General features: G+C 43.4%; 1 protein-coding gene across 2 annotated transcripts in view; it reads left to right on the forward strand.

Moving 5' to 3' along the window:
- Nucleotides 1–12,911, forward strand: part of LOC139397351 (protein TANC1-like) — a 224,846-nt gene that overhangs the window by 166,878 nt on the left and 45,057 nt on the right. For both annotated transcript variants that reach the window (XM_071144111.1, XM_071144118.1), the window contains exons 12-14: nucleotides 5,723–6,330; nucleotides 10,450–10,558; nucleotides 11,265–11,387. In XM_071144111.1, coding sequence (XP_071000212.1) covers nucleotides 5,723–6,330; nucleotides 10,450–10,558; nucleotides 11,265–11,387 — 840 coding nt within the window. The remainder of the gene's footprint in view (nucleotides 1–5,722; nucleotides 6,331–10,449; nucleotides 10,559–11,264; nucleotides 11,388–12,911) is intronic.

Below are 12,911 nucleotides of genomic sequence, written 5' to 3' on the forward strand. Positions count from 1 at the left end.
AAGTATTCGGCCCCCTTGAACTTTGCGACCTTTTGCCACATTTCAACCTTCAAACATAAAGATATAAAAATGTTTTTATTTGTGAAGAATCAACAACAAGTGGGACACAATCATGAAGTGGAACGACATTTATTGGATATTTCAAACTTTTTTAACAAATCAAAAACTGAAAAATTGGGCGTGCAAAATTATTCAGCCCCCTTAAGTTAATACTTTGTAGCGCCACCTTTTGCTGCGATTATAGCTGTAAGTCGCTTGGGGTATGTCTCTATCAGTTTTGCACATCGAGAGACTGAATTTTTTTCCCATTCCTCCTTGCAAAACAGCTCGAGCTCAGTGAGCTTGGATGGAGAGCATTTGTGAACAGCAGTTTTCAGTTCTTTCCACAGATTCTCGATTGGATTCAGGTCTGGACTTTGACTTGGCCATTCTAACACCTGGATATGTTTATTTTTGAACCATTCCATTGTAGATTTTGCTTTATGTTTTGGATCATTGTCTTGTTGGAAGACAAATCTCCGTCCCAGTCTCAGGTCTTTTGCAGACTCCATCAGGTTTTCTTCCAGAATGGTCCTGTATTTGGCTCCATCCATCTTCCCATCAATTTTAACCATCTTCCCTGTCCCTGCTGAAGAAAAGCAGGCCCAAACCATGATGCTGCCACCACCATGTTTGACAGTGGGGATGGTGTGTTCAGCTGTGTTGCTTTTACGCCAAACATAACGTTTTGCATTGTTGCCAAAAAGTTCAATTTTGGTTTCATCTGACCAGAGCACCTTCTTCCACATGTTTGGTGTGTCTCCCAGGTGGCTTGTGGCAAACTTTAAACGACACTTTTTATGGATATCTTTAAGAAATGGCTTTCTTCTTGCCACTCTTCCATAAAGGCCAGATTTGTGCAATATACGACTGATTGTTGTCCTATGGACAGAGTCTCCCACCTCAGCTGTAGATCTCTGCAGTTCATCCAGAGTGATCATGGGCCTCTTGGCTGCATCTCTGATCAGTCTTCTCCTTGTATGAGCTGAAAGTTTAGAGGGACGGCCAGGTCTTGGTAGATTTGCAGTGGTCTGATACTCCTTCCATTTCAATATTATCGCTTGCACAGTGCTCCTTGGGATGTTTAAAGCTTGGGAAATCTTTTTGTATCCAAATCCGGCTTTAAACTTCTTCACAACAGTATCTCGGACCTGCCAATGTGTTCCTTGTTCTTCATGATGCTCTCTGCGCTTTTAACGGACCTCTGAGACTATCACAGTGCAGGTGCATTTATACGGAGACTTGATTACACACAGGTGGATTGTATTTATCATCATTAGTCATTTAGGTCAACATTGGATCATTCAGAGATCCTCACTGAACTTCTGGAGAGAGTTTGCTGCACTGAAAGTAAAGGGGCTGAATAATTTTGCACGCCCAATTTTTCAGTTTTTGATTTGTTAAAAAAGTTTGAAATATCCAATAAATGTCATTCCACTTCATGATTGTGTCCCACTTGTTGTTGATTCTTCACAAAAAAATACAGTTTTATATCTTTATGTTTGAAGCCTGAAATGTGGCAAAAGGTCGCAAAGTTCAAGGGGGCCAAATACTTTCGCAAGGCACTGTACATCAATGTTGTTGTCTGAGGCTATCCGGAACATATCCCAGTCCACGTGATCAAAACAATCTTGAAGCGTGGAATCTGATTGGTTAGACCAGCATTGGACAGACCTGAGCACAGGCTTTTCCTGTTTTATTTTCTGTCTATCGGCTCGGAGCAACCAAATGGAGTCATGGTCAGAATTGCCAGAAGGCAGGGCGGAGGAGGGCTTTGTATGCATCACGGAAGTTAGAGTAGCAATGATCCAGAAAGCTACCAGCCCGTGTCGCGAATTCAATATGCTGATAGAATTTAGGAAGTCTTGTTCTCAGGTTAGCTTTGTTAAAATCCCTAAGCTACAATTAATGCAGCCTCAGGGTGTATGGTTTCCAGTTTACATAGAGTCCAGTGAAGTTCTTTCAGAGCCGACGAGGTATCTGCTTGGGGGGAGGGGTGGATATACATGACTGTGACTATAATCAAAGAGAATTCTCTTGGAAGATAATGCGGTCGGCATTTTATTGTAAGGAATTCTAGGTCAGGTAAACAAAAGCACTTGAGTTTCTGTATGTTGTTGTTATTACACCATGAGTCGTTAATCATAATGCATACACCCCCGCCCTTCTTACCAGAGTTAGGTTTGTTGCTGTCGGTGCGATGCTTGAAGAAACCGGGTGGCTGTACCGACTCTGACAACAGAGCCATGTTTCCATGAAACAGAGAATGTTACAATCTCTGATGTCTCTTTGGAAGGCAACTTGTGCCCTAATTTCGTCCACCTTGTTATCTAGAGATTGGACATTGGCGAGTTATATGCTCGGGAGCGATAGATGGTGTGCTCGCCTTCTGAGTCTGACCAGTAGGCCGCTCCGTCTGCCTCTCCTGCGGTGACCGCGTTGTTTTGGGTCGGCCTCTGGGATAAGATCCCATGCCCAGGGTGGAGTTCCGAACAAAGGATCCGCCTCAGGAAAGACGTATTCCTGGTCGTAATGTTGTAAGTTGACATCGCTTTTATATCCAATAGTTATTCCCGGCTGTATGTAATAACACTTGAGATTTTCTGGGCTAACAATATAAGAAATAATACAAAAAAATAAAAAATAACTGCGTAGTTTCCTAAGGACCTGAAGCAAGGCGACCATCTCTGTCGGCGCTATTTTTAATCTAGGCTATATAATTTTGATATGTTGATTATTTATCACATGCGCACTGCAAACATATAGCCTATAGATACCCTGTCGAGCAGAGAGAGCAAGCAGGTCTCAAACAGCTAGTTGTTGCATAGAGCAACTCACCGAAGACCAACAGCAGTAGTAGGGGTAGGGAAAGCAGTAGGAAAGATGCTCCAAGTCATGATATCTACCAGTAAATGCTAAGGCAAGAATGGGTATGCAAATCAGTTATTCAAAAACTAAAAAACTTTTTGGTTGAATATTTGCAATGCGCAATTCAGTCATCATCGAAATGCCTACCTTGAACATCAGTGTCACGCCCGGACCATAGAGAGCTTTTTTATTCTCTATTTTGGTTAGGTCGGGGTGTGACTAGGGGTGGGTGTTCCTATCTAGGTTGTTTTGTTTCTATGTTGGCCTGGTATGTTTCCCAATCAGAGGCAGCTGTTTATCGTTGTCTCTGATTGGGGATCATATTTAGGCAGCCATTTCCCCACTGTGTTTTTGTGGGATCTAGTTTTTGTGTTATTGCCTGTGAGCACTCCAGAACGTCAAGTTTCGGTTGTTCTTTATTGTTTTTGTGCATTTCATTGAATAAACATGTGGAACCCATATCGCACTGCGCTTTGGTCCGAGTATGCTTACGACGATCGTGACAATCAGACATTTCCTTAGGCTATTTGTTCCTTGAAAAGTCCTTAAAGTTATGGTTTGCCGATTTAGACGTTCTACTGCTCCAATATAATTATTCTGTAATTATGGTAGCTGCTTTTGTTTGTTTCCCGCCCTTTCAATGGAAGGGTGTTGTGCTAGTAGTCTGTTGCGCTCATTGCAGTAAAACAATGTGTAGTCATTATGAGCAAGACAACATCGATTGTTTTCTTCAACTTGGTTTTCCATTACAAAGGGAACCCGGATTTAGGTTGCTTTCTCGTTTTAAAACATATAAAAACTCAAAAGGCGAGACTGACGAGCTACCATGTGGACAGACTTCATTAGTGTGTTTGTGTCGGGAGCATGCTGTCTATTTAGTCAGGCAATGCCCACATTTTTCTGACATATTTTAGAATGTCAAAAAAATGTAAAGGTCAATGCAAATGCCATTGGGTAGGCCTAAAATGCATTTTTAAAGTGGTAATGCATCCTTTTTGCATACATTTTGGGGGGAGTTTTTTTCTATAGGGTGTTACAACAATTACGTATAAAATGTAGGTCCTTTAAAATTACAATTAAGTGCTTGAAAAGTAATTGAATTTAACTTGCCAATGTCTATATGAACCCTGTATAGGCTTCTTGCTCAAACTGCAAATGAAAGATAAAATCCCCTGCTATTGAAATGATGCACGCATCATTCACTTTCCTGGCAGATCTTGACCTGGGAACGTATTTTTTTCATCCGGGCCAGTAGCTTTCATTTGCTGGCAAGTCTACCTGATTGTCAAGCCATGCTGTGTGCGGTGCACGTAGTACCAATATGTCTACCACTTTGTGTAGCCGGTAGCGATGCTAATGATAGCCTAAACGTTTTCGGGTAGATGGAAAGGCATTTGAAGCTAACTACAAAGTAGCCTATGCCTACCTGGCAGAATCATGATTATTTGCATCAATCCAGTGGCCATTTGTTTTGAAAACTTCATCACAAGTGCACTACAAGAGCACCTCTAGCCAAACACAACTGTCTGGCTGGTGTACACAAAAAAAACTACATTTCTCTATTTTTTCTCAGACCTCAACAAGGGTCCCCTGATGTGGTTTAAGCATTTCTAGAGCGAAAATCTGAAGACAAAAAACAACTGGGGGAAATCATACTAATTCTATTTATTTTGACGTGGTATCAAGTATGTTCTAAATTGAGTGTTAGGATCTCTGGACCAGAGAGAGGATTTCTCATGTTCATGTTCATGGATCTTTCTGGGTTGGGTTGGGATTAGGCTACATGTCATGTCAAAATATGTTGATCCATCATTCCAAAAAAGAAACCTGTATATTTTTTTAAAAACCTGGGAAGTTACTGAAATTTTGCTAACCTAGGGAGGCCCTTTGATAAGTTTTCTCATGAAGTAGGTAGGATAAGTGGAGACTAGAGCCAGATGAATGTGTGTGTTACCTCATGCTCACACATCCAAAGTGTAAACAAGATCTCGGGGCAAGGTCGCTCACAATGGCTAACACTACAGACTAATAAGTGTGAGATGTTCTTAGGTGAGGTGTTGCGCAGAAACCATGGCCAGTCTGTGTATTATTCTGTATGTTTTTTTCTCTTTTCTCTCGCTCTCTTGCTCACTTTCGCTGTGTCTGCCTCTCCCTCTATCTCTTCTCCCCCTCTCACTCTCTTTCTGAGAAGAAGGTGTTATCTCTGGGCTGCATTACTTCTCTATCCTCTCCAGAAAGGCAGGGGGATTGCAGCAGGATTAAGGTGGATTGATTTCTCCCACCCTGAGGAGTGAGATTGAAGTGTGGGTTGTGTCCACAGCGTGCCAACTAAAAGTCTCCCCAATGGCCCCATCTCCTGCTCTTTCCAGCTCTATCACCTCCCAGCTCCCAAAGCCTTTGTTTGCAAACACATCGGCGAGTGACTGCGGCAGGCCGATAGCTTAGTGCTCAGTGTCAGTTCCAGCTAGCCCCCTGTGCTTACTGACCTTGGGCTGATAAGAAAAGCTGGAGGAACCACACATGATATAGCCTTCATGGAGAGTGGAAGATTGTCCATTAAGCTCTTCATTTTGCGGTGGTTTCTGTGGTGTGGAAACCGTTTTGGAATAGGAATTTGGAATTCTGGGCATACACTTAATTGTAAGTTATATAGTTGATTTATTGTTTTACCCACTCTCATTTACATAGACATCTTTTTTGTGTGGGTGATGGTACTGGAGAACATATATTTATAATATAATAACGATATAATGTAACAATATAATATTAAAGTGCGGTAGCAAATCGAATGACAATATCCTTGTGTCTTCCATAGGAAGTCACCAGCCTCCTCCCCTTCTCCAAGATCTCCCTGGACAATTTCCCAGAGAACAAGGAAATCAACACGGACCTCAATGCCTACATCCAGTACCGCATCAACGGCAGCAAAGACATCATGAACAACATCTCCCTCAATGGCAAGGCCGACCCCATCATTGTGGGCAAGGTGAGCAGCCACCTGATCGCCCGCAGCCAGGGCTCCTATCTGTACCTCAAACTGACCCTGGACCTGTTCGAGAGGGGCCACCTGGTGATCAAGAGCGCTAGTTACAAGGTAGTGCCCGTGTCGCTGGCCGAGCTCTACCTGCTGCAGTGCAACATGAAGTTCATGACTCAGTCGGCGTTCGAGCGCTCGCTGCCCATCCTGAATGTAGCGCTGGCGTCTCTCCACCCGATGATGGACGAGCAGCTGTTCCAGGCCATCAACGCGGGTACCGTGCGCAGCGAGCTGCCCTGGGACGACTTCAAGCAGCACATGGAGACGTTGTCCTGTTTCCTCATCAAGCGGCGGGACAAGACGCGCATGTTCTGCCACCCATCCTTCAGAGAGTGGTTGGTGTGGAGGGCAGACGGAGAGAGCACCAACTTCCTCTGTGACCCCAGGTGAGCTAGGCTAACTCAAATCTACCCTGGTTAGTTAGGTGAACTTAAGCCCAATTAGAGAGTTAGACGAACTCAAGCCCAATCAGTGAGTTAGGGAGCACTGCAAAATAGCCTCAATTAGCCTTACTACCGTAGCTAGCTGGCTAACTTTGCTCGCTACTGTCGCTAGCTAGCTTCTTTGCAAAGATTTGATGCAGTCAAGATAGGCACTACCATGTTTTGATAGATAACCTATGGCAGCAACACGTTTGTCTAATAGCGCAAGTTGGTTTGCCTACTTTCTCTCCCTCCTGCCACACACACTGTTCCCTGCACCTCTCACGCCCCTCCCCCACATTCTGCTGAAACAAGCAGAGTGCAGCACACCAGCTTTCTCCTGATCTCTGCAAGGAAGTCTCCATTGAAGTTTATTTGAAACGCAACATGTAAAGTGTTGGTCCCATGTTTTATGAGCTGAAATAAAAGATCCCATGACATTTCCATAGGCACAAAAAGCGTATTTCTCTCAAATGCACACATTTCTCCTTTGCCAAGATAATCCATCGACTTGACAGGTGTGGCATATCAAGAAGCTGATTATTACACAGGTGTACCTTGTGCTGGGGACAATAAAAAGCCATTCTAAAATGTGCAGTTTTGTCACACAACATAATGCCACAGTTGTCTCGAGTTTTGTGGGAGCGTACAATTGTCATGCTGACTACAGGAATGTCCACCAGAGCTGTTGCCAGATAATGTTAATTTCTCTACCCTAAGCTGCCTCCAACGTCGTTTCAGAGAATTTGGCAGTATGTCCAACCGGTTTCACAACCGCAGACAACGTGTAACCACGCCAGCCCAGGACCTCCACATCCGGCTTCTTCACCTGCGGGATTGTCTGAGACCAGCCACCCGGACAGCTGATGAAACTGGGTTTGCACAACTGAAGAATTTCTGCACAAACTGTCAGAAACTGTCTCAGGGAAGCTCATCTGCGTGCTCGTCGTCCTCACCAGGGCATTGACCTGACTGCAGTTTGGCGTCGTAACCGACTTCAGTGGGTAAATGCTCAACTTTGTGATGACCACTGGCACATTGGAGAAGTGTTATGTGGGCGAGCGGTTTGCTGATGTCAAAGTTGTGAACAGAGTGCCCCATACTGGCAGTGGGGTTATGGTATGGACAGGCATAAGCTATGGACAGCAAACACAATTGCATTTTTATCAATGGCAATTTAAATTCCGTTGCCATTCATGCGCGCCATCGTCTCATGATTCAGCATGATAATGCATGACCCCATGTCGCAAGGGATCTGTACATAATTCCTGGAAGCTGAAAATGTCACAGTTCTTCCATGGCCTGCATACTCACCAGAAATGTCACCCATTGAGCATGTTTGGGATGCTCTGGATCGACATGTGCGACAGCATGTTCCAGTTCCTGCCAATATCCAGAAACTTTGCACAGCCATTGAAGAGGACTGGGACAACATTCCTAAGGCCACAATCATCAGCCTGATCAACTTGATGCGTAGGAGATGTGTCGCGCTGCATGAGCCTCTCTACCATGAGTGAAATGTGTGGTTGCCTAGGAGAGATGGCTAACTTTGGCATTTCTTCTAGCACTCAGAAGGAGGAGAAATAATTACAATGCCTTGTTTAGAGCTGCATATTCTGATCTTCAGACGCTTTTAAAAATGTAAACACCAAGGGAGACCATTTTGTTTAAGGAGCAAACAAGCACAAGACAGTATTGAATGGTTGTTTGTGCAGTAAAGAGGGGGTAAATTACCATCAATAAGAAGTTGTGCGTGATTCATCTCTGCCTGGGAGACCTCTGATGTCTGTTTCTTCACTTGAAGAGGAAATCGAACATTCAAGACAGCGTCGCCGCGTTCCCTTTTAAGTTATATCAATCCACTCCTTTTCACTCAATCACAGACATGTTATTGCTCCCTAGTTTGTATACCGCCATTGATCGATACACATGGGGCAGGATACTTATGTAATATGCGAGGAGGGAGAAGACGGTGCTTCGCTGCGAACAAATTATGGAATTTATAGCTCAACTCTGAAACAGAAGCTGACAAGTCATATTTCTTCCTATTGCTGCTAAGATGTGCTTTGCTGTGTGAGGGGATGGATGGGCAGCCAGGAGAAGTAGCGTAGTGGATGTCTGCATCCCAAATGGCACTCTATTCCCTATATAGTGCACTACTTTCGACCAGAGCCCTATGGGCCCTTGTCAAAAATGGTGGACTAAATAGGGAATAGGGTGCCATTTGGGACACTGCTGATGTTGTTTGGCAGCATACATCCTGGGTCTCGTCCCTGACACATTATCTTACATGGGGTCGACTGATGAAATGTAGGGCTCCTTCAGTGCTCTGCGTGTAGGGAAATTGATTTAGCTCAAGTCTGATGAAACTGCAGTCATTTTCACTTTTCTTAGCAATGATTTAGGAATCCTTGTGAGTAAGTATTAGCTAGGTAGCCACTTGTTGTTTACCTATTGAAATAAGAATGCCCCCAATGCAATTCTAAAGTGTTATTTCAACAAATCTTTGTCAAAATAACAAATTAATGTATTTTCTTTATTTTATAACATTCCAACCTCGTTTAGTATGATTTATTCAATTATGGCATAATTCTACTATTTTATTCATTTGCGTCACTGTCAATGACATACTTTTATTTGGAAGTCCACTATTGTGCCTAATCCTTATTGTGGCTAGCTTCACAATTCACCAAATAGAACTGCCTTATAAATGACGGTTATTTTAGATGATGACACCTAGCTATATAGTTTATAAAATATTGGATATTGGTAGCGTGCAAAAATGTCATATCGGTGCATCACTAACAAGAACTTATGTGGTCCCTAAAGCATCAACACAGTATGAAGTGTTATTGTAGATTTAAAGATAAATCTTTGAAAACAAACACATGATTTGGTAGCAAAGATTGGTGATCGAAGACATGGGCTAATGCCAATCAGGAGGGAGACAAGTACAAACTTGTGTGGTTACTGCATATTGTGTATGCATCCCATCTTAAATATTATCAAGGAATTTACTGTGTGTTCCACTTAATCTTAGATTAATTTTGGCAAGGAATCTCAATCTGCAAAAAAAGTCATTGTTTCCTGCGGTTTTGCTGCCCTGTGGAATGGGCTAATGTGTCTTTAGACTGTGATTTTTTTAGACTGTGATTAGACTCGGATTCTTCATACCCTCATTAGTGAGTACCATAGTGCACACTAATCATACTAGGGACAAGTCCCAAATGGCACCCTATTCCCTATATAGGGGTCAAAAGTAGTGCACTGTATAGGGAATAAGGTGCCATTTGGGACGCAAATGATTGCCCTTACTTTCTCTCTGTTCTGACTCACCTCTGCATACCTCTTCCAAGCTGCAGTCACTGACCTCTATACACCCCCTCTCAGACCCCTCCAACACAATCTGTCAAAACAAAAGCAAGTGAAGACCTGGCATGATGACTGACACACAGAGCTAGAAGAAATGCTTGTTATTTCCCCATTCAAAAGAGAAAGCACACCTTAACGGAAAAAGTTCAAACTGAAACGTCAGTCATGCATGGTCTTTTAATGAAGTTCTCTGGTAATTAACACCAGAGAGCAGAGCTTCAGTGAGAAGAGGAAGGTGGTTACATTTAACACAAGGGCTGCATTCTCTAGTCTACACCGCTTGTCCTCCTCTCCTCGCGGGCCAGGCCATGCCAGGCATGGCATAGACAGGGTCTAGACACTAGCGTTTAACAGTGTTTAATTAGACCGGCCAACAGAGAGGCTGACGTGAAGTAATGGATAGAATAATGCACCATGATTACAACACACTCTCCAATCTCTCAAGATAAGAAAATTACAAATCTCAATTCTGTCTCTGACTGCCTGGGAAAATTAAACTAGCTTTAGTTGGAATGAAAAAACAGCAGCCGTCACTCCCCAATCAGCCAAGTATGAAAGTGGATGATGAACAATGTGTCACTCACATCGATACATTGTAAGAACATCCTACCATGGCATAACTACGGCACCTGTAAGCCCTAGACATTGTTTTTCGAACACTTTGCACACTTTTAGTTGTTGATGGGAAATGTCTTGGTGTTTCCTCTACAGGAGTGGACACGCACTCATGGCCTTCATGCTGTCGCGACAAGAGGGGAAACTGAACCGGCAGCAGACCATGGAGCTGGGCCACCATATCCTTAAAGCACACATCTTCAAGGTACAAGAGACTAGCCAGGACCAGATTACCGAACGGGCATGCAGGGCACATCCTTCGGGGCCCCTTTAAAGCTATATTTGAACTATTAAACAGAAACAACAACAAATATCTACCTCATGGCAAAGAGTAATTGCTGGAAATTTGCTTTATAACGGCAACAGTTTTTCTTAGACAAAATGTGTAGAATAGCATTATAAAACTGCACATTTGTCTCTCTGCACCTGCAGTAAGTTAGCTGATTTCATTAAAAATATATATATATATATATATACAATATATTGCCCCAGGGCCTCAAGGTAGTCCGGCCTTGAGACTAGCTACTTAGTTCTGGGCCAGAATTCACAAATCGTCTCAGTGGCAGTGCTGATTTATGATCAGTTTTGCCTTTTATACCACAGTGAATAAGATGACATGGACAGAGCGGGACCTGATCCTAGATCACCACTCCTACTCTGAGACTATTGATGCAAATGGCCCCTGAAGCCTATAGTGTATATCCCACCCTTACTCGGATTTTTCCTTTTGTGAATTTTAGAGTGCGTATGTTTATTAATGAATCAAGATACATGTACATATGGACATTATCATCAGAGGATAAGCCCTCTGGGTGTGAGAGAAGACTCTGGGAGTGAATCTACAGTATGTATCATTGGTTTATTGACCTGGTGTGTATGCATGGTTTTAGTGTCTCTGTCTCTGTCCTCAGGGTCTGAGTAAGAAGACGGGTGTGTCTTCCAGCGTGCTGCAGGCCCTCTGGATCAGCTGCAGCGCTGATGGTCTCTCTGCAGCCCTGGCCTCTCTGAGGAACCTCTACACCCCCAACGTCAAGGTGAGACCTCCACCCTAGACATCCAGACCCTCACCTGGAGCACTGCTGTGACATAGGATATGCTATTTATTTATTTATTCAGGGTATTTTTATTGATAGATACAGTGAAAAAAGTGATTGAGATGAGGAGAGGGACATAGAATGCAAAATGGCGCTGTCAGGGGTTGAACCCATGCCTCCAGGGGCAATGTGTAGTCTGCAAGCAGTAGCACTACCACTAGACCAGCCAAAACCAACTGGCGGACCGTGGTCTGGGTCCGGACCCAGAGAAGAGTCAATCCGGACCGGACAACATCGCATTTTGTTTTATAAAAGTCAAAGCATAATTTTTTTTAACAGCTTTAAAAAATCAACCCAGGCGCAGTGGCCTCTTTAACTCAGCAACCTCTCTTTCTCGCTCTCTCTGTCGATGCAACACCCACCTGAAAAGTAGTAATATTAAGCGCCATTATGACACCAGGCATAGTAATTTCGATCAGAATGCGGAGGTGAGAACAAACAAGATTAACCAACTAAAATCCCAATTTGAGAGATCCGCCAAAGTCCTTGTCAATTCCCAGACAGCCCAACAACATGCAATGGAGTGTTCACTGAGGATAGCTTGGGTTTTGGGAAAACACAAAACACAATTTTCAGACGCTCAGATGGTAAATTAATGCATGTGTGAAGTTGCTGACACCTTGCTTGAAGGTAAACAAAAGATGAGCTCAGAGAAAAGATCAAACGAATTTGAAAGAGGACCACCCTGACCTGACTTCATATCACTGCATCATCCTTCAATCTGTCCTGTGTGCCAGTCTGGGGAAATAGTATTCTGAGGTCATGACAACGATGATGAAACTGATCAACTTTTTGAGGGCAACATCATCCCTACAACACTGCTTGCTACGAGGCATTCTGACAGAGGCCAATGCCAGTTTTGCTGACTTACGACTGCACAACAATGTCAGATGACTCAGCAAAGGCAGGGTTTTGGACTCTTTTGGGCCATTCGGGAGGAAATCAAAGCTTTGTTATCAGAGCAAAAGAGTGACAAGGCAACTCAGTTTTTGGAGTTTTTGTACGATAAGGAGAAGATGGGAACAGTTGCATTTTTGACAGACATTACATCACACCTCAATCAACTGAATGTTAAGCTGCAGGGATGGCACAACACAGTGTGTGATATGATAAAAGCAGTCCGGGCTTTCCAGAAGAAATTGTAGCTTTTCAAGAATGATCTCCAGGGAGAACTTGTCCACTTCCCCAATCTTCTGGTGCAAACGCAGGGAGACAAAGATGTTCCCTAACCATGTTGATTTCATCCAGAAGCTGATGGATAACTTCAAGGCTCGCTTTGATGACTTCATTGTTGGGAGAGAACTGCTGCTGCTCATTCAGAACCCCTTCTTGGTCACAAATGTGACAAAGTTGTCAGAAAAAGCTAAACAGATCTTCAGATGGGTAGATGTTGCCTCACTGCAAATGGAGTTGATTGAGCTGCAAGAAAATGTGTCTTTGAAGGAGCAGACTGGTGACTGTGAC

Source organism: Oncorhynchus clarkii, chromosome 3, assembly GCF_045791955.1.
Source record: "Oncorhynchus clarkii lewisi isolate Uvic-CL-2024 chromosome 3, UVic_Ocla_1.0, whole genome shotgun sequence".
NCBI lineage: Eukaryota > Metazoa > Chordata > Actinopteri > Salmoniformes > Salmonidae > Oncorhynchus > Oncorhynchus clarkii.